The following is a 22,718-nucleotide window of genomic DNA, read 5'->3' on the forward strand; positions in this document are numbered from 1 at the left end:
CAGAGAGAAATAGAAGTTTAATAAAAACAAAATGTCTTTGTTAACACCAGACCTAATCAGTGATCCAATTCTTAAAGAAAGTCACAAAAGGGCACCCATGGTATATGTCTTTGAGAGTTCACAAGAACTTACAGAAGTGGATCAGGAAATCTTACTCCTCCAAAATATTTGTTAACTGTATTTTAGCACGAGCAAATATGCAAGTTATCTCTCCCTCCAACCACTTTTTTCCCAACCGTGGAAGAACTTCTACTTCTGTCACTGTCAGGAGTAAATTTCCAACCTTTCCCATTATGGGAAAAGATTAGAGAAGAGCTGGTGAATATCTTTAAAACATGCAAGTTAGTAGGTGTGCAGACTCAAGGGCATTTCAGCCCTGGAACTATTACTTACTGCTTCCTCCAGCCCCAGTATGTAGACCTACGGATAGGTGGCAAAATAAGGAAATTGCTACAGTAGGGATTGGAATTGCAAGTATTCAAGCCATACTATAGTAGTAGCCCTGGAATAATCAGAGTGGCTATTATCAGAGCCCTTACATTTTGAGATTGCTGTCATAATTTGTCACCACACTACATGGCAATAAAGGGACAAGTAGATTTTTTACAGGACAAGTAAATTTAAGAAGCAACCTGTCCCATGGACAAGTAGATATTTTATTAAATTCCACACCCCTGCAATGTTACATTGGTAAGAGGCTGATGAACATGTAGTAGTATACTTGAACACTGTACTGCCTGAAGTATTGCCTGAAGTATTGTCTGTGATGTGTATGGTCACGATTCATTTGGTCTCAAACTGTATATCATGAAGACCTTCTACGCTATTAGCACACTACAAATCCCATATGGCTGTGCTGTCTTGCAGGAAGTAAAGCAACAGGCATCCATTTTGGCTGGGGCGATCCTATAAAACACGGCCCTGCCCTCAGTGGCGTAAAAAAACTTGAGGGGGCCCCCCCTTCAAAGTACATGGAGGGACCCCCTCCGTACTTACTCAAGAGCTTTCAGACTCAGGTACTGTGCTGAGGGAGCCCCCTGAAGCTTGGGGCCTGCCGCGCACCAAGGGGGTTGTGGGGGCCTTTGTTACACCATTGCCCTGCTGATCATCGCTTGTTATTGTGCAACTTCAGCAAGTCTGCAGCGATGCTCTGGAATTCTGTGGTCAGCCTCTGAGCAACATCGGAGGAGAAAGAACGGCGTGCCGAAGGAAAGCAGACCTGCGGAGACCAACAGAGCAGTAAGGATGATTGTGCACTAGCAGTAGCGCTCGCTAGGCTACCTCACAGTCAACACAGGAGGCCCAGCCAAGAGCTAACACTCGACAGAGCAGGAAAGTTGTTTGAAGTCAGGGAGAAGTGGGTAGGCTCCCCTTAAATGTTTGGATCACTTTGTGTAGGCAACACAAGTTTTGTGCTGGTGGACTCTGCTACTGTTGGTTTATTTGTTTGTGTTAGTAACAATCACTGTACGGACAAATGTAGGTGGCGTCCGCTAGTAATCATAAAGACTTCATGATCGTTGCGTAAGGGCTCTGCTTGTTTTAAGGTTCAAAGGGCTTGCAGTGCATTAACAGAAGAGACTCAGTGAGGAGCCTAATAGTTTTACTATTTGCAAGCGCTCAGGTGACAAACCCATCACTGGAATAAGTCTAAAATATTTATGTTATCACTTAACAGGAAATTGGAGACCTAAGACAATCGCTATGAGATACATTGAAAATACCTACAGTAGGAAGAACAAGTTACTTCCCTTCGGTAACGTATTATATGGTAGAGACATATTCTAGTTGCAGATTCCTTACCTTAGAATTTCCCCCAGGCGTCAGACTGGATCCGGAGATTTTTCTTCGAGCAGCACCTTTGCAGGCCGTTAGGTGGTATCGGTCATCTTGACGTCTGTCATTGGCATTGTGGTGGCCATGATGAAGTCGTGGTCATCCTTAGGCACCTCCTAGGCTCACTGACGTCAGTTTCTTTTCATGACATTCCATGACAGTAGAGCCGATCCATGAAGAACACTGAAATTGGTGTGCTAGAGCTAAGGGCCCCAGTTTGCAAACAGGAAGAATGGGTGGGTCAGTGAGGAATCTGCAACAAGAATATGTCTCTACCAGATAAATCGTTACTGAAGGTAAGTAACTTGTTCATCTGATAGAACTTCTAGTTGCAGATATCTTACCTTAGAATAGATACCCAAGCAATACCATCCTCGCAGGTGGGCTGCGATTCAAGATCATACTAAAAAGTCCTGCCGGACCAAACAACCAAAGTAGCAATCACTGTGGATCTGACTGTCCAGGCAGTAATGTTTTGTGAATGTGTGCAGTGATGCGCATGTTGCTGCCTTACAGATGTCCGGGACAGGAAGTTCACGTGCTAACGCTGTGGTATCAGCAATTGCTCTAGTAGAATGAGCACGCAAGCCCTCAGGGGGTCGCTTTTTAGCCAAAGTGTTGCACATTTTGATACACAGCAGTACCTATCGGGAGATGGTATGTTTCTGCACTGCCTTCCCTTTCTTCACGCACACATATCCAACAAAAAGTTGATTGTTCACCCGGAAATCTTTAGTACGACTGAGGTAAAATGCCAAAGCTCTTTTTGGATCCAGACGGTGGAGTCTCTCCTCTTTATGAGAGGGACGTGGGGTGCATAAAAAGCAAAGTGATGGATCAGCCTATATGAAAAGGCGTAATAATGTTAGGAAGGAGACCCTCGTACAAAGCACCACTTTGTCAGGGTGGACAGACAAGAATGGTGGCTTGGAAGAAAGAGCTTGAAGCTCACTCACTCTGCCAGCAGAGGTGATGACAATAAGAAAAGCAGTCTTGATTGTTAGGAGCCGCTAGGGACAATTGTGCAGCAGCTCAAAAGGGGCACACATAAGGTAGGTCAAGACCAAGTTCAAGTCCCACTAGGGCATAACGAACCGGGTCGGAGGAAACAAATAGGCATGTCCTTTAAGGAACCTTCCAACAATAGGACACTTGAATAAGGAAGGTTGGTCAGGCAATCTAAGAAAGGCTGAGATGGCCAATAAGTAACCTTTAAGGGTGCCCAAAGCAGAGCCCTTCTGAGCCAAAGAAAGGATGATCAAGAGAACCTCAGAGAAAGGTGCAGAAAGGGGATCAGCAGACTTCAAGGCACAAGTTTGAGCCAACGACAGGCGTATACCGTTTTGGTTGAGGGATTACTAGTTGTCAAGATAACATCACAGACTTTGGGCGGAAGGTTGAAAGCTGTCAACTGCTGCCCCTCAATCTCCACGCAAGAAGGCAAAGACTGGACATATTCAGGTGGAAGACCGTCCCATACTGCAGCAACAGAACATCCCCCCAAAGGGGCAGTCTGATCCGAGGATCCGTGGACATGCCCAATAGCTCTGAATACCATACTCTTCGTGGCCAGTCCAGAGCCACAAGGGTTACTTGGGCCCAGTTGCTCTTGATCTTCTTCAAAACTCCGGAGAGAAGTGGTATTGGCAGCGAGTCTAAAGGAAGCCTGAGTTCCAGTCGAGATGAAAAGCGTCGCAGAGCGAGTGCCGCCTTGGAAACTCCAATGTGCAAAACAGTGGACATTGCATATTCTCTGTGAAGGCAAACAGATCTAACCAAGGCTCTCCCTACTGCTAAGAGAAGCCTTGCGCCACCTCCGGATGGCGACGTCATTCATGATCGACTAGGCATCAAAGGCTGAGTTTGTCTGCTCTGGCGTTTAGAGAGCCAGCCAGATGTTGAACCACCAGGATTATGCCCTGATGTTCCAGCCATGTCCAGAGGCGTAGAGTCGCTTGACAAAGATTCCACAACCCCACTCTGCCCTGCTTTTTGCAGTACCACATGGTGGTAGTGTCCGTGAACACTTGAGCCACTTTCCCTTGAAGAGACAGAAGAAATGCTTTCAATGCGAGCTTGGTCACCAGGAGCTCCAAAAGATTGATATGAAGCCTGGACTTCCCCCGAGACCTCTGATCTCCGCCTCACCCATGTGGCCTCCCCATCCCAGAAGTGACGTATCTGTCACTACCGTAAGGTCTGGCTTTGGAAGGTAGAGGGTGTTGTGAAGCCATTTTAGTTATAGCTTCATGCATGCTATTTCATCATACTAGGCCTGCTGCTGTGCACTTAGATATATTTTATTCGGCTTTGCTTTATTATTGTTACAGTAGCCACTTTTACGGTCTTGTTTTATTTTCTCTCTATCTGACTGTTTTTGCCTATGCCAGCACTCTGTTTTCAAACAAGACATTCTTGCTCACTCTGTGCTTCTTCCAAGGCTGCAGTAAGATAGGTTGCCGGTGAACTTGGTATAAGTTTAGTCTCTTTCATTCATAGAAAATACACATTACGTAGGGACATTTTCTCAGAACATCAGCTGTTTTACTATAAAAACACTTCCCTGTCCCTTACACGTTAGAGGGGGATTCCAGCCAGAGAACCACAACTGCATGCTGATTGCCAAATGCTTTGCTACAGCTGTTTTGCAGACTTCAGGCCTTTGCTCTGGTATGGGGGATGATGTCTTCCCAGGGGAACCCGAAGGGCAGAATTAGAGCTTATCACACTGTGCTCTATGATAGCTTAGGAAGGAATTAGTCTGTTGACTCTCGTGACAATATGGTAGCATTATTTTTATGTTTTACTCTCCTTGACACAATTTTAATCTTGTCATGCTGTATCGTCTTGGTTATTGCAGTCCACGCTTTGCTATCTAAGATGGAGTCGCTTTATTAAAGCATTATTGAAATATATACTGCCTCTGTTTGTCATTGTGTATGTGAGACTAATGTAACTGAAAGAAACGGATGAGACCTGAGTGACCACAGCTTCCCTGAGAAACCAGTTATGTCATGCGCTCGGCTGCCCAATCATCCCTGCGCTTGGGTAGAGATGAGGCACTGCTAGTTAGCCGGAGCAGAACCCAGATTGGAGCAAAAGGTGTCACCTGTAGTGGGTCAGACTCAGTCTCCCACACCGCAGTCGATTCTGCCACTCAAAATCCAGTAGTCTCATTAGAATATTGAGAGCCTACGCGACAAGGGATCTGCCGTTGACCCAATCGCAATTCGAAAGCCACCACTGCAGGTCCTTTGCAGTTCCCTCGGAGAGATCTAGACCATGTCAGAGAGATTCCCCAGATGCTGCGCCCAATGGAACTTTAGGTCTCACTGCAGAGCCCGAATATGCCATCTGGCATATGTCACCAGCAGGATCTCACCGAAATCCAGAATAGAGGCTGAAACATCGGGATTATAGCCAGAATATCCTGGACTCACTTTTTGGGGGGATATGTCTGAAACTGCACTGTGTCCGGAACAGCTCAGATGAAAGGGAGCATGTGTTTATAGTGAACCCCAGCGAGTGCTGAAGGTTCGCCGTAGTCTGAATGTGGGAGACGACTTTCTGGGACGTGTTTGCCTTCAACAGCCAGTCATCGAGGTAGGGGGAAAACTAAAACCCCTAACCTGTGTGGATGAACTGCAACCACCACCATCACCTTTGTCAACACCTGAGGGGCGCTGGTAAGGCCGAAGGAGAGCACGGTAAATTGAAAGTTGTTGTTACCTACCACAAATCGCAAGTAGCGCCTGTGGGCAGGCAAGCCAGGTATATGGAAGTAAGGGCCATATGTACGAACACATTTTCCCATTGACACAGAATGGGAAAAACCCTTTGCTACATCTGGCCCTAAGTGTCCTGCAATTCCAACACTACAATCCAGTCTTCTGGGTCCAAGGCAGGCAGGACTTGATCCAGAATCAGTATTTTGAACTTCTCCTTCTTGAGGAAGAGAGGAAGGGCCAGAAGGTCTAGGATAGGACGTTGGCCCTTGTCCATTTTGGGCACCAGAAAGTAGCAGAAATAACAACCACAAACTACTTCTGGCGCAGGGACCCTCTCTATGGCTCCCTTAGCCAAGAGACCTGTGACTTCCTCACGGAGAGGTGCCAGACGGTATGTGGCTGTAGGATGGAGGCATGACCTGAGGGGGAGACATGAAGGGGAGGGAGTAGACCCTTCAGACGATCTGCAAAACCCACATGTCTGTCGTGATGGATTCCCAGTGGGGCAGGTGATGTCGGATCCTGCCTCTGACTGGTCTAAGATGGGGGGACAGACTAGCAAGGCCTGGAGGCTGCGGCAGGGGGGACTGGGCAGACCTCTGGTGCCCTGTCCCACGAGCCCGTGGGATTCTGCGTCCACAGCCGCAGCATGTTTGGGTAGCATGCATAGCTCTGTGGCTGGCAGGGAAAGAACGCAAGAGGGAGCCCCTTTCGTGGCCATGAAAAGGGCAAAAAGTGTCCTGTGGTGTATGAAGGGCAGCCGCAAGGCCAGGGGTCTGAGCCATAGCCTGGGACTCCTTGAATCTCTTGAGCGCCGAGTCTGCTTTGTCCCTGAAGAGATCAGTGCAATCGAAGGGCATGTCCATGAGAGACTGTTGGACATCCCCGAAAAAACAGACGTCCTCAGCCAGTCAAGGCGCCTCAAGGCCACCATTGATACAACCGATCTGCCCAGTGATTCAGTCGTGTCCAGCCCACAATAAATTGTGAACTTAGCTGCATCCCTCCCATTAGCAACGGCTTGGGAGATGATGGCCTGGGCCTCCTCTGGGACCTGCGGTAATACCTGCGCAACCATACTACACAATGAATGGGTGTAGCAGCCCAAAAGGCATGCAGTGTACACGGACAACAATGCCAGCCTGGAAGAAGAAAAGATCTTCTTCCCAGGTTGATCCAGTCTTTTTGATTCCCTATCTGGGGGAGCAGAAGGGAATGCGCTAGATGATGAAGAAGCCTGGATGACAATGCTCTCAGGCGTAGGGTGTTGGGACAGGAATTTAGGGTGGTTTGGGGTGGGCCCATGGCGGCAGGTGATTGTCCTGTTCACAGGAGCTCCTGTGCTGGATCTGGACCAATTACCCAGAACAACATCAGTGAGGGCTTCATTAAATGGAAGGAGAGGCTCCGAAGTGGAAGTCCCAGGCTGAAGCATCTCTGTCAGGAGGTTTGTCCTGACTGCCACAGAGGATAACTCAAGGCCATGCACTTCAGCCGCCCTACTGACCACCATGGAGTAAGACGCTCCCTCAGCTGTAGCCACAGTAGGAGGAGAAAGCATGCCAGTGTCTGGAAAAGTATCCAGAACATTAGCCTCGCCCAATCCCTGTGCCCAGTCCAAGTCGGGGTTATCTAGCTGGCATTCTAAGGGGTCCAGCGTCCCCTCCAAACCTTCCTCATATTCGTACCCATAATAAAAAGGGTCCAAATCCAACCTGGGGTGAGTAGGCCCCGAAGTCGGAAGCGGCTCAGATCGACGCCGTTCCGGCTCTGGTTTGTCAGAGATGAGGACTGGGTTCTTCGATTGTGGGCCCAACTGACGTCGAGAGCGTCAACATCTTAGCGAGCACCGGGGACGGTCACAAGGGTACAACCGATATCGGCACGGACCTGAGAACAGATCTGGAGGGGCCCTTGGAGGTTGGGGTTGGAGCCGCCGGTGCGTAACCCGAAGGACCCCCAACCAAGACCCCAGACTCCAAAGACACCAGACGGGGTTCAATCTGCCGAAAGATGATGCTCATGGCCTCATAAAATTCCTTTAACTGGGCAGGGGTGGCTCCAGCGCCCGGAAACTCAGGGAGGCTTGGAGCGGACCCCGAAGTAGGCTCCGCGGACAGGGGCCTCAAACTTCAACGCACTTCCCATGTGGCATCATCCGAACAATGGGGTGAAGTCGAAAAGCGTTTAGCTTCTACTCGCGGTGAAGACATGAAGAGTATTGCATCTAAAACATGTCCATGGACCCCACATTTTTTCATGTTCATGGGGGCCATCTTTTTCCAAGTTCACAACAGTGGTCTGTACCCAACTTCCGCTCTTGCAGAGTGAGAGGATATTATGCTCTCCATCGCCAAGCTAATTCACATACTTTTAATAGTTAGTGAAAAGACTCGTTCTACAGATTAACGCCTGTGACTGTATCACTTTATAGCTGTATGTATATCCCAAAGCTTTTCATGGATACTCTGCTGACTTTTTTCAGTATTTCTTGTATTTATTTGTGCCACGTATGTATGCCACACTTGTTTGCTCCTTTGCATTTAAACCAATAAAAATGTTTTTAAAAATGAGCTTTTATGACTGGCACCTAGTTACAAATAAAACTAAACACAGCACCTCCAGGCAAAATGACCACCTTCTAAACTCAGTCTAGTGTTATCAGCAAATAGAAAGGAAAAGCAGAGGAACTCCTCATCTGATCAAATGATATTCATAAAGCAGGACTCTAATAACCACATAGGGGCAAGATGAAAATAACCTCTTAGGAACTACCAAGTAGACTAGAGAAGTAAAGACATGAAGCTGATTCAAGGGCCAGTTGAGAAGAAGAGGAATTCTCATCCGATCAACTGAACATTATAAAGCATGGATTTAATACCAAAAAGAAGGGCAAAACTAGAATAATCTCTTCAGGCTCCTGAGTAGACCAAATTAGCAAGACACCAAAATGGTTCAAGGGCCTGGCTTTCTGTTAGGCCATCAAGTTTTAACATCTCTGATAAACCACACTGTATAGGATAGATAAGAGAGTTGTATCTCTAAGCAACACACACAAAAATACAAACATGATAGTGTGCCATCCCTACGGCTGATAAAAAGGTTCTCAAAATCCAGCCCAGAACTCCTTCAAAGTCAATTATCCATCAAACCTCTCTAGGAATGCAGCAAAGAATTATAAGCACATGCCCCTAAAAGACCACCGTGAAACGCTTACCATTTACATCTACCTCTGAATGGGAAAAAAAAATATATGAAATCAGAACTCATCTCTTTTACCTTTTGGGAAAAGCACTGTACACTCTCCTTGGTGTCTCTATCTCTACCTAAATACTTCATGGCCTCAACTTAGCCGTAACACATTCCTGCTTCTTCAAAGCTGAGGAAGTCATCTGTATATATTCAGGAAGGGAAACATTCTTGAACAACCATCAGACCAGATTCTGGAAATCGTCGTTATGCACTTTCACAAGTTAGAAGTCTGTACAACATCAGAGGCGCATCACAACATTAACCCCATTATAATGTATCCCCCACAGAACCAGTAGGATTTGAAAACCCTGCAACCTCTACAACCACATTTTACACAACCTTCCTCTACACAGCATAACATATGATCACCAACCTCAACTGATGGCCTACAATCTAGGATTGAAAACTCCACACCCTAAACCAGTCCCTATCCCCACCCAGAAACCTACCCAGGCAAGACACTCTCCTCTACCCCCTCAATCTGGACCCTGCTTGCCAACACAAACTATGGCCTACACAGGCCAAGCAGGCAACACACCAACAGAGGGTTATTTAGACCAGGCCTCCCAGCACTCATTTTACAATGCTTTGACAACCCACAGCTCATCCCTGAGACACCTAGCCATAACAATGCTAAAATTGCCACTCTCCAACAAGACAGTCCCTAAAGAACACTCAATCCAGTTCTACCCCAGCCCCTCATCCATTAAAGTTGCCCCACCTCATACCTGTTCACTCTGCCCAAGTCAGCAAAGCACCAACCATCTCCTTATCCCAACCCTCCATAGGAACGACTTGCCCAACCCAGACATACCTGATGATTATTTAAATAGGCATCTCCCCGATCAGCACAACCCATCTCCTAATCACTGTGTGGTGGCTAAAATATTATAGCCACACAGTCAACTGACCAACTAATCACTGCAGGCCCTAGAATCCTAGGCTACACCTCTCAGATAAGATGACACATGTACACTTTTGTGACAAACCAGCCTCTACACCACAAACAGAACCATGATTAGGCAGCAGAAGGTCAATGCCCACCTAACCCGGGTAGCATACCAGATCAACAGATTTCAAGAGGAATACCCAGGGAATGTCGCTAACCACTCCCATTAGCACCAGTTTAATCATTTGGATCACAAATTTGATAGAATTAGCCAGGAGTTAAAATACATGTTCTAGATATACAAATGTGCATGCACTAGCTGGTACCACCTACCTTAGACAGACACTCTACCACTCAACCATGGCCATATGTACCATCTCCTAGCAATATCCAATGACCCAGAAGATCCTACAGCCAGCTATACACATTGGTTATTGGAGTACTGCTACAACCCTATGAGGAAGCGTTTCAGACCCCTTTTCCACCATTTTATGACATACAAATGATTACAAACACCTAAAGACTACACCAGAAAGTGCAGGCCTTGAACCACAAGAACCTAATTGAGATCCCGATCATCCCATATCATGCAATCCCGTCCACAGGGGCAGCACTAAAATGCATGCTACACATCGGAAGACCGGCAGCCAAACATAACAGAAACATAGCTGAAGCAATCCTAGCATACATGTTAGACATTATATAGCTGACTTAAATGTTGTTAAATCACTCCTCAGCTCCCTTAAATGGTACCCTGGTAGCCTCAAACTACACAATTAAACAACTTAATTGTTCTCTATGGAAAGGCGGTGGAATTGCAGTCAGTCACTGATCCTCTCTGCACAGAGCTTCAAACCCAAACACTGGTAATAGAGATCCCAGAACCTTATACAAGAATGACTGACCTTATCTCTGCCAGATGAACTTCACACCCTTAAGAAAATATCAGAATGCAAAGGACCTAAGTGACCTTATCTCTGCCAGATGAACTTCACACCCTTAAGAAAATATCAGAATGCAAAGGACCTAAATGATCACTAAAACTAGTCTATGACTCACATTATGGGGGTGGCAGCCCTACTATGCCTCTAAACACACAAAAAAATTCCCACACCTGGTCAACCATAACTTTTTCTTAAATGTGTGTACTGCATATTTTGCATAGGTGACAGCTTCAATTTTAGTGGTACAACCATAACTAAAATGAAGAAAGGGGCGACTCAGATTAGGATAGAGGATATAGAAACAGGAACCCTCCTTCATGTATCTTAGACAACTCCGAGAACTAACAAACACCAACACAGAAAACATGCTCAGATGGTTTACCATCCATCTACAGACTTGCTTTCAATAAATCAAACTGGGTAGCTCTCTATCAGGTTCGTCCTGCAAACCTTATGCACCATATGTACTCAGAGTGCACTCCGCTACACTTATGGATAGCCTACCTAGAGGATATTATCCAGCTTATTGATACTCTAATTAAAACCCAAACCTGGCTTACACAAACCCATCTTGAGCTTAATGCCATGAAAACTGGACTTCTCCTCATACCCCCTGCCCACAGTTCTATCCCTATTCAAGAATGACTTAAATATCAACACACCGTTCAATGTAAAAGTGCTGTTATCGAGTCAACAAAATCACTAAGGATAATCCTAGACACAAACCTCAAGCATGTGAAACCATTCGTTCCACCACCAGACTTAAAGGTTGCAGCTCAACCCTAGAGTAAGAAGTGCTAACTTAAAGGGAATATCAAAATCACATCTTGCACCACTGAAGGCGACCCTTAGTGCTGTAGCAAGACTCATCACAGGACAGAGTTGTTTCAACTACTTTACACCCTCTCTCAAGTCTCCACATATATATCCAATGAAAGCTGTAAACTTACTGAAGATAGTATACCGGACTCACAGAGCACTGCACTATAGCACCCCACCCCAAGTATCTAGCCTGCAATGTCACTTCCTCAGAAGGTAGCCTAGCCCTAAGGAGTGCATGTTTCCTTCTACTGGAACCACCAAGATTTTAAAAAAGGAAGATGTATGCCAACACATTCTCTGGATCAGCCCAGAGAATCTGGAACTCTCTCCCACTGGACACCCGCATGAAGCAATTGACCATTATCTTTATGAAAGAGGTAAAAAATAATTTAATTGAACAGCTTCGTCCTATGTTGACCAGGTCAAGGATTCCCTCCTAATGACGAAAACCTGGACTCACAAAGTACACCAGGTTCGACATCTAGTCGGCTAAACGCTTGGGGTACCGTTGCTCTGCAATCAAACAGCATAATGCAATTCGTTGACACACTATAGGAATCATAATCATGGACTAAGTGATGAACCTTATGTTAGACCTTTTGTTATTTTGTCATGATGGTATGTTAGGAAAACGTCAGCACTCATATCTGTGGCTCATGTTTCCATTTTAAAAAACTGTCAAAATAAAAGAAAAACACCAATGCATGTATGCAATTACAACAAACTGCAAAAAAATGTTGTTCTAAGGCACAAAAACAGGAATTGCTATGTACTGTTGGAGTGTCCGAACTCAATCATTCAACAAACAATGCAGTTGCAACAGAGAGAAATTACCAGACAAATGGCAGACATCTTGACCTGGACACTTTCAAACAACATAAAATAGATGCAATGGTGTTTTGGCTTCACAGCAGCTCCATGAACAGTCAATGTGTAATACGTAGTGGAGAGAGCTTGAGATGGAAAAAAGGACTCATCAGTCATGTCCCTCCTCAATGAAAAGTCAAACGTAAATCAGCAAAATGCCATAAGTAGCACTGCCTGACACTCCAAACCTAAAATGGCAGTCCTATAGGAAGGGACAAAATGTGAATGACCCTCTGAAGAATTTGAAGTGTGATGTCCTGTGTGCTGTTCTGGGAAGTGAATGACATTTTCAAAAACTAATAGCTGTAGGATGCCAACCTAAAGAGCTTTTAAGTATTATCAATTATAATTTCTGCATGATTTTCAAAATACTGATAACAGCATAAACTGCTTCCAGACCAAGCCTAAAATTGCTATCTGTGCTTATAAATATTGGCTTCTGTTAGACCACTAGAGTACTGAATGAACCTTTAACTATTTCAGCCTCTTACAAATACAATACAAATTTAAGATATCTAAGCATGATTGCAAGAAGGATTTTGTACCATGAAATGTTGTTAAATAATTCAACTAACGAAGTCATACCTGGATAGGGCAAGCTTTTCTTTACGAGGACACCTAGATAGAGCTAAGGGAAATAACGTTTAAACAAAAGGACTACCGCAAAACCGTAACATATGCCTTGGATACCAGCAGAGTCAAGTATGGCAGCGCCCTCTGGCCAGTACCACCCAGAAGAACCTGAAGAAATTACAGCACATCCAAAATGCCTCTGCCAGACTCATCCTGGATATTCCCTGCCGTGACCATATCTACAATCACCTAAGAGACTTCCACTGACTTCCTGTCAAGAAAATAATTAACTTCAAGCTCCTCATCCACCCTTTCAAGGCCCTCCACAACCTAGGACCCGCCTACCTCAACCACTGTATCACCTTCTACTCTCCCACCAGACTGCACCGCTCAACTAGCACCAGCCACCGTACCCCGCATACAGAAGATGCTTCGCCTACCTTGAGGCAAAGAGCTGGAACACCCTTCCCCTGCACCTCAGGCAGTCACAATCGCTACTCAATTCAGGAAGGACCTTAACACCTGGCTCTTCAACTGAAGCTCAGATGGATGGAATTCCTGATCTAAGCAGAGGATAGGCATCTAGAAGGGTGGAGACAGAAGCAAAGGATCACTCTGGCACAGGGGAGTTTGTGCAGGATGGCTGCCATATCTGACTATGGGCAGTGCCTGCACGTGTTTACCATTTCTTTTATATTTTTACTTCTCAGTGCCTTTGGGCTAAATAGGTCACATTGAATCAGCAGGCACACATTTAGAATCGAAATCTTTGTTGCAGCGAAATCCGAGAGGTATAGCTTAGAGAAGTAACTCTGGGGAAGATGGAGTAATGCAGTGTTCTATGGCTACTCTATAGAATGGTTACTAGAGGTGATATTAGGGTATTATGGATCTCAGGACTAAGCATGGCTTTGGACCTTACAGGTCCTTTTGACCTTCACTAATGTTAGCACACAAATTGCTGGTGCACAATTTGGTTTTGCAATGCCCCCGTAAGACCATCTGAGCACCCTGGGAGAGTACTCAGAGGCAGGCAGTGAACCTGATCAAACCCTTGACTGATGAGTCGCATGGGGGCCTATGAGAAAATAAGTCAACATGCCAACTGCTTCATCATAGCAAAAAGTCGCTGGACGGCAAGGACACTCGGATGTCACACTTATTTTGCCAGATACACAAATTATCCATTTCGGAACAGTAATGTAAAAAATTCTACACTTGATGACTAGAGTAACAGTCTTTGTAGTTCTATCTGCAAAACACTGAATGTGGCGCATGAGACTGAAACAAGACTGACAAAATGAAACATTTTCAATGGAAGGAACGAAGAGCTTAAGACATGGCTACTTAGAGAGCTGTGCATACTCTGAGGCATCTCTACGCCAATGGTTGAGAATTTCAGTGTCTTCCTTAGGTGGAGAGTGATATCGAAGTTAAAATATGAATATTAAAACTAAGGACATATAAAAAAATGCTCTAACAAAATATAAATACATTTTCTCCTTACCTTCACTAGTTTTCCATTTATCTCAGGTAAATCGCCCATCTTCCGATTATCTAGCATTCTTAGCTCATACGACTGACCTTGGAAAAGAACACAGGTGCGTAATATAAATACTTATTCAGCATATCATTTGTCTAGTTGTATAGGAGCATTGTTTTCTCGCTTCAAAGTAATTCACAATCTCACACGCTTGGACAGAAGCACTAAAAACACACCTGTCTAAAAACTCTACTGACCAAGCCTGATGCTCACTTTCCAGGTGAACATTGTATTTATTTGGCACAATCATACACCTGAAAGTCCTGTTTTGGGTTAGAGTGTTTGGGAATATCCTAAAGATCATATCTGACAAATTAAACCCACACAATACAGAAATACCTTTTAGTTCCTCTCCATCAAATTAAGGTAGGTAAAGGTATGTGGGTTTGGCTCTAGTCTTTGCCAAAAGATGATTATCTCGGTCAGGCGCCTCCCTTTCTATATTTTTGTCTTTCCAATGTAATAGTTTATTCCCTCGGCAAATTTCACGTGTTCCATGTAAATAACGATTTTAAAATAATGTGTACGGTAGTTGCGTTCATTATTAGTTTACATGGCACTAATTTATCAACCAGAATTATCACGGCTGTTTGAAAATGAAATGAAATGAAGTACCACTTGTGGTCTTAAAGCATTCCCGAGGATTGCAGATTGAACCAATCAAGTGGCACTTTTGGTATTAATGAAACATCGAATCCTGACAATCTCCGGCCACTGAGCGGACAACCATCACAGCGAGGTAAAAACAACACCATCGTCCTAAATCCCAAGGAAACCCACAAACCGACGTGGGTCAAAATGCTCCGACATCTGGAAAGAAGACAATGTAATTATAAAGAACAGACCGATAAAAGGGGCCAATAAGTAGCAACGTTCACACAGTAGAGCATTGTATCCTTGCCCTAGCAAACTAAGGACCCCCAAAAATAATTTATATGGCCCCTTTCATTTCAATATAAAAGGATTGGTGTTATTGCGCTCGTGGGTACACCCTATACAATTATGTTTTTTTATTATTATTATTATTTTAATACGTGGTGACGAGCACCTTAAACACCATAACTGATGTAAAGGTGCTTCAGATATGGTCGTTTTCTTGTAACATAAAATGATCTCAAATGAAATGTATTTATCTGGCTGCTTCCAAATATCGGATGTTTCAAAAATATCACAACACCAATACAATTCATGTGTTACACTGCATGACAGTTTCAAACAGCAATGCACAGGAATGCTACAAGTAAGGCTTCAAGGGGTGATTCATTTCAATTGAATTATTACAGGTCCACCGCTTACTGACTGGCAAGGACTAAGGGCCAGATGTAGGAAACGATTTGCGAGTCGCATTTTTGCGAGTCGCAAATCTCAGTTTCCTATGCAAAAATGCATTTTGCGAGTCGGGACCGACTCGCAAAATGCATTTCCGAATCGCAAATAGGAAGGGGTGTTCCCTTCCTATTTGCGTTTCGCAGTGGTATGCAATACCATTTGCGACCGCATATGCAGTCGCAAATGGTGTCGCAGTTACCATCCACTTGAAGTGGATGGTAACCCACTCGCAAATTGGAAGGGTCCCCTTCCCCTTTGTGAATGGACCACAAATTATTTTTTCAGGGCAGGTAGTGGTCCAACTAAAGGTTTCGGATTTTTTTTTTAAGTGCAGCTCGTTTTCCTTTAAGGAAAACGGGCTACACTTAAAAAAAAAAAAAAATGCTTTATTTATAAGCAGTCACGAACATGGAGGTCTGCTGACTACAGCAGGCCTCCATGTTTGCGAGTGCCCATAGTCGCTATGGGGCCGCAATTTGCGACCCACCTCATTAATATTAATGAGGTGGGTCTTTGCGACCCCATACCGACTCGCAGACGGTGTCTGAGACACCGTTCTGCATGCCAATTTGCGAGTTGCAAATTGCGAGTCGGAAGGACTCGCAATTTGCAACTCGCAAATTGGATTTTTGCTACATCTGGCCCTAAACCCCATCTATTTGTATGCGCTATCTGGAAGGAAAGAAAACAGCAGCGAACCACCAACAAAGTTGCTCCCATGACAACTTAAGGACGTTTTTGTACTCGGCCTTCTCCTGCTTTTCGAAACTCTACCCAGTTGTCAATATTCCTCTTAAAAACACAGATCTCCGTGTACCTTGATTCAGCTTTCCTTCAAAGTTCTTTATTTAGTGCCTGGGCACAGAACCGATAGAACTTGACGCTTAATGTTTACTTGTGGGCAGATTTCACATCAAACATCTAAACAAGTCAAGTCTTCAGAGATGGGCGAAAGAAGGGAGCACCACATAGGGACCGTATCCTTTTAGGCAAATACACTGCACTTGCATGTCAGAGTACTGTATTGAACGAGAGAGGTGGAAACAGAAACCCCACTGGCCACAATAGGTGAAAAAGCCAGGGAGAGGGACCGCGGAAACAGTATGTGGTGTGTCAAACTAAATTAAAGTCCTGATCCTGGGGCTTCCAGAGGCAGGCAGCTTCCCGATGCGATGCTCTGGGAAGAGAGCTGTGGCCTATGATACGTACTAGGGGCCAGATGTAGGAAACTGTTTGCGACTCGCAAACGGCAAGAATTGCCATTTGCGAGTCGCAAACCGGAGTTTCCTATGCAGAAATGCATTTTGCGAGTCGCAACCGACTCGCAAAATGCATTTCAGAGTCGCAAATAGGAAGGGGTGTCCCCTTCCTATTTGCGAGTCGCAGTGGGATGCAATTCCATTTGTGACCACGTATGCGGTCGCAAATGGAGTCGCAGTTACCATCCACTTGAAGTGGATGGTAACCCACTCGCAAATTGGAAGGAGTCCTTCCCCTTTGTGAATGGACCCAAAAATATTTTTTCAGGGCAGGTAGTGGTCCAAAGGACCACTACCTGCCCTAAAAAAATACTGAAACAAAAGGTTTATGATTTTTTTTTAAGTGCAGCTCGTTTTCCTTTAATGAAAACGGGTTACACTTGAAAAAAAAAAAACTGCTTTATTTAAAAGCAGTCACGAACATGGAGGTCTGCTGACTACAGCAGGCCTCCATGTTAGTGAGTGCCCATAGTCGCTATGGGGCCGCAATTTGCGACCCACCTCATTAATATTAATGAGGTGGGTCTTTGCGACCCCATAGCGACTCGCAGACGGTGTCTGAGACACCGTTCTGCATAGCAAATTGCGAGTTGCAATTTGCGAGTCGCTCGGACTCGCAAATTGCAACTCGCAATTTGCTTTGTTCCTACATCTGTCCCATGGTGTGGATGTGCTATCTATGAAGGTGGAAGTCAGCATGGAACTCAGAGTCTTCTTCATCTCTGTGACTGTAAGGAGCTGCTTCTGAAGGCACTGTGAATCGTCTTCAACCAACTGCTTGTTCATGCCGTGCCCCTAACGTCATGCAGAGGACTATATGCAGCAATTTGGCAACTAATTATATCAGTCTTGACAAATCTTAATTTGGGTGCTATACATAAAGTCACTGTCACAGACAGGATCATCAGAAGATTTATTTGGAACAATCTGTATAAATGTGTGGTGAAGATCTGGGAATTGATATCTGATGAACTTGCAGCAGATGTACCTGGAGATGAGCAGAAACACACAGCCAGCTGGCCCCCTTACGAGATAATAGCATGAAGTTATTGCTTTTTCCACAGGTCAAATGCGGTACTAAAAAGAAAACACACAACGAAACATTACAGAATACTTGCATATTAGTACCATATCAGCCCAGGCAACTAGTTGAAAGACACCATGACAGCTATGGGCTGAAGGAGATTTCGAGGCAAGTCTAGCAGAAATGGAAACTGGCGATGGCCATTGATTAATCAACAGCAGATAATACAAATCCTGCTAACAGAAATATGTAAGGAGATAAGGGATGTCAAAAGAGACACCAGAGCATATGATATTTGAAATCTACCGAGATGCAAATCAAGATGGTCTCTGACAATGACCAATTAATGACCACCACAATATACCACATGCAATCATAACTCAAGTGCTTATCATCGAAACATGAAGACCTAGAAAATAGGTCAGATGCAAACAATGTATGTTGAGGGAGCCTGAAGAGAGAGATGGAAAGGTAGAACATAACAGCATGCGACAGTGACTATTTGGATACAAACTACAATTTAACATCAAGAGCATTTCCACAGAAAAAGCTCACAGGGTAGGAACAAAAGGGAACAGGCCAAGAAATAGTGTGCTAAAGCTTTCAAGTTATCCAGTAAAAGAAAAAAGAATGGTGGCAGCATAAAAGCACAAATTTCACAGTTTCTGAGACAGTGAATTCTCCCTCTTCTAGGACACGGCAGCAGCTACCCTGCTGAGATGAAAGACTTTCCAAGACACCACCAGAAAACTAATGACAAAGCAATCAAATACAGATTGCTATTCCCAGAAGATCTACAATTCCGTTTGAATTTTTAAGGCACTACAATTATGTAGCAAGAGGAAATACAAAAGTTGCTCAAACTTGAAAGTAGTGGTGAAGTAAACTTGGATAGCATGGTACATATCCACACGCAAGAAGACCATTCAGATCAGGAATGACACAGTCAAATAACCACCCACGATGATGGAGGTTAATCAGGGCACTAAAAATAAACAGATCCAGAAATGAAAAACAGGAGAGCAGGCATAATGATACAAAAAGGACCCTACACATGGCGATAAAAGGTATGCAACCATATGGTCTAAAAAGAATACAAATTGAATAAAGGGGTAACAATACAACTGGCAGCACCAGATTTTTCCATCCATCCATGAACAGAATGTGGTTAGGGGGGTTTCAGGTGGGAGAGTAGAATTTTTAATCGCCAGAGATTCTGAAAGATGTCCTGGGGATAGTGTCAACCACACTCTAAAGCTCACGCAGCTTGAGTGTAGTTGTAACTTCGGACGGGATGGGGGAGGGGAGTTAGAGGTTACGTGGTTGGGTGTACTGATGATGTATTTTTTGGTTTATCTTTAAAGACTTTAGTAATGTTTTATTCGTTTTACGGGTTCTTTGGGTAAGGGGAACTAGATCAGTCTCTTGCACACGAACACAAACAGCAAGGACTGACAAGTTTACAGGGAACAAACAACACAGGTGCATCATTCACAATTGTGCAGTTGGTTATTGGGAGGTTTAACTCTTCCAATAAGCACAAAGTCTTGACTTATTTCGAGCAATCTTGCCCAGGCGTAATCATTTTACAAGACACACACCTCCTGAGGGAGGGTACATTCTGCATGCCGCACGGACAATATCCCCAAGAGTATTGGGCATCAGCAAGAACCAGGAAAGCAGGGGTGGTAAATATGCTTAAGGGAAATATTTTACAACGACAAGTCACACGGTTATTCGAAATACCTAATGGGAGATTCTTAGTATTGCATACCGAACTCCGGAAAGGCCACTATACATTTATTAATGTATATAGCCCAAATTCGCCATAGGAAGACTTTCTCACAAACATTGTAGAAAATCATATAGGCTCTGCGAGGGAATCACTGATTTCTGAAAGGTTCCTAAATCTGGCTTGGGACTCAGACTTTTATGAAACTGCTCCAGCATCAGAAAGATTTCTTCAGGATGCTGAAAGAAAAAATAGTTGATGATCAAGGGCTACCAGATGTTTGGAAATGTGCACACCCTAGCATCACGGATTACACATTCTATTCGGCTCTAAATTGATTTTACACCAGGAGGGATTACATGTTTAGCAACGCAGAGAGATGAACTAAATTAAGGAACAACTTCAGGCACTAAGAACTAAAAAGGCCAAGTTGGCGCTCTTGCGGCAGAGGCAGAATTTTTATGAGAAAGTGAACAGTACAAACAGACTGCTAGCATTGCACATGTATGAACAAAGGGCAACAACATATACAGTGTCAATTAGAGTAGTACAGGGAACTTTAGCCAAGGATGAAGGGGAGAAGAAGAAGGCATTTGCCCACTTCCACCGGAATTATTATGATTCAGCATCAACTGATATAACGGTCTTAGACAGGCTGCAGGATTTGCCTGCAAATGTGAGATATCTAGGGTGGGCAGAAGAGGTAGACAAACCAATTGAGAAGAAAAGATAATAGCTACTATGAACGCGAAGAAGCTAAACAAGCCCCCAGGCCCTGATGGCATTCTCTTATCCTTTTACGAGGAAAATGCAGATTTACAACATCACCTATATAACTCCTTCAATGAAAGCGAGAGAGTAACCCAGTTGGTGTGCGGTGCTGAAAACACACTGATTCCGAAATCTGGGTAAGACCAGAGCGAGTGTAAACCTTTTTGCCCTGCTATGCTCTTAAATACAGTTGCCAAAATCTTTACGAAAACCTTGACCAACAGGTTGGACAGGATCCTTCCGTCACTGATGAGGTGGATCAGCTTAGGTTTCTACAAGGTAGACAGGACTATGATGGAGTCTGTAGAGAGGACCCCCTTATTGAAAAATCAAAGCTGAGGGAGGTTCTGGCTCTCCTTATGACACATGAAGAAGAAGGCATTTGACACAGTGAGTTGGGACTTCGTTGAAACAGTCTTAACTACACTGAAAACAGGCCCCTGAATAAAAGGTTGGATCCTGTCCAACTATCATTCTCCAACTGCAAGAGTAATGGTCCAAGGCACATGTTTAAAGGAAATAAATCTTAGAACAGGCGCAAAGGAGAAATGCCCTTTGTCTCCCAATTTATTTGAGCTAGAGATTAAACACCTGGCCTGTGCTATCACAATTACTTAACAGGGTTTGATCCAGTTATGGATAAAAGGTGAGGGATCATAGAAGTCAAATGCAATATAATCTTCCATTGACCATCAATCGATGCATTACTTATTTAGGAGTACACAAAGCAGTTAATCATTGTGTACGTAATAATACATTCTTTATGTAGTTTTAAAAACCTTTTGCATGTTCAATTTACACCGTCATTAGTATTTAATAATAAAGCACATGAAATGTAGTGTTGACATGTTACATATATTCACAAAACATATGCAGATACTTGACTGGTGCAAAACTTTAAGTCTTTAAGCACAAGAATAGTTTAACCAAAAGGTACTTAAGAGAGAGAGAGAAAGAGATATAGAGAGAGAAATGTCACTGAACCCAGTCCTTAAAACTTTTCACATATACAAGTGTACCACATATAACTTAATTAGGACATACAAAGTGTCCAACATAGATACATACATGTAGTCCAATAATTTAAGTTCCTTTCACAGCTGAAGAATCAGTGGTCTCATTTAGTTCACAAGCGCAATTTGTATAGCCCCCCTCTTGTTGTTGCTAAACATCTACCATAAGGGCATCACACAACGCTTTGTGGCATCGCTTCAACCACGTGTTTACAAATCTCGACCTTCCTTGTAGAGATCTCTAGTTATACTGTAGGTCTTTGTCATGATTGTGCTAGGTCACAGGACACCCACAGAAGGCCTAGGTGTAGCCTTGCTAGATTCGAATGCTTCAAATATGTGGATTGTTTCCCACTTCTTTTGACTGTCAGTACCAAAGCGTCGACAGTAATTGTATAGAAACAACATTTCGATTTTAAATCAACGGAGCTGCTGCCTTAAATGCCTCAGTTTCACTTACCCATAGGATTGCTTGTTGAGAGCATTTCCTGGCTGCACGGGCAGCAGTCACGCCTTCGTTCAGTACGTGCTCCGTCCTACCGCCAATTCTCCTTTATAGTGCGCACAAACCAGTGGTCCGAATGCTATTGGTTCTACGATTTTCTCTTTACTACAACTTTCAAGAAGTTCTTCTAGACATCTGCCCCGCCTTCTTTTCTTTTGTCTAACCCAGGTCAGCGAGTACATGTTGCTAGAGTATTTTGTTAAATGTTCACAAAAATTTGTAAACTGCTACTTGAAATACGGTATTACCTAGAAATACGTATTTTCAAAACAACAATAAAACGTTATAAAAACGATGGCCTGGGGAGGATGTGAAAGAGTAAGAGGTCTGAGGATGCGTCCATAATAAGAAAGTTGAGGTGGAGAGCATACAAGGAGAGCAAAACAATTTTAGCAAAATACAGGCCAGAACATTTTAACCAGCCTAAAACACAGAAAGTGAACCATATGGCAGATTGTGGGTGACGGGAAAGGATCAGAGAGATGGGAAATGCTGAGGGGAAGTAGAAACGGTATATGACTATTGTCTGGAATTTGTATAATTCGTAAAAAAAAAAATGTAAGAAAGCCACAAAAATTAATTTAAAATCCTTCCAATTTTTTTTAGAGGTCTGTGTGCATCAGGGTACCTG

General features: G+C 44.0%; 1 protein-coding gene across 4 annotated transcripts in view; it reads right to left on the reverse strand.

The window, feature by feature from the left end:
• The window catches only part of UBP1 (upstream binding protein 1), a 528,279-nt gene that overhangs the window by 327,757 nt on the left and 177,804 nt on the right, over positions 1–22,718 (reverse strand). For all 4 annotated transcript variants that reach the window (XM_069214387.1, XM_069214377.1, XM_069214369.1 and 1 more), the window contains one exon: positions 14,419–14,495. In XM_069214387.1, coding sequence (XP_069070488.1) covers positions 14,419–14,495 — 77 coding nt within the window. The remainder of the gene's footprint in view (positions 1–14,418; positions 14,496–22,718) is intronic.

The sequence above is a fragment of the Pleurodeles waltl genome, chromosome 2_1, assembly GCF_031143425.1.
Source record: "Pleurodeles waltl isolate 20211129_DDA chromosome 2_1, aPleWal1.hap1.20221129, whole genome shotgun sequence".
NCBI lineage: Eukaryota > Metazoa > Chordata > Amphibia > Caudata > Salamandridae > Pleurodeles > Pleurodeles waltl.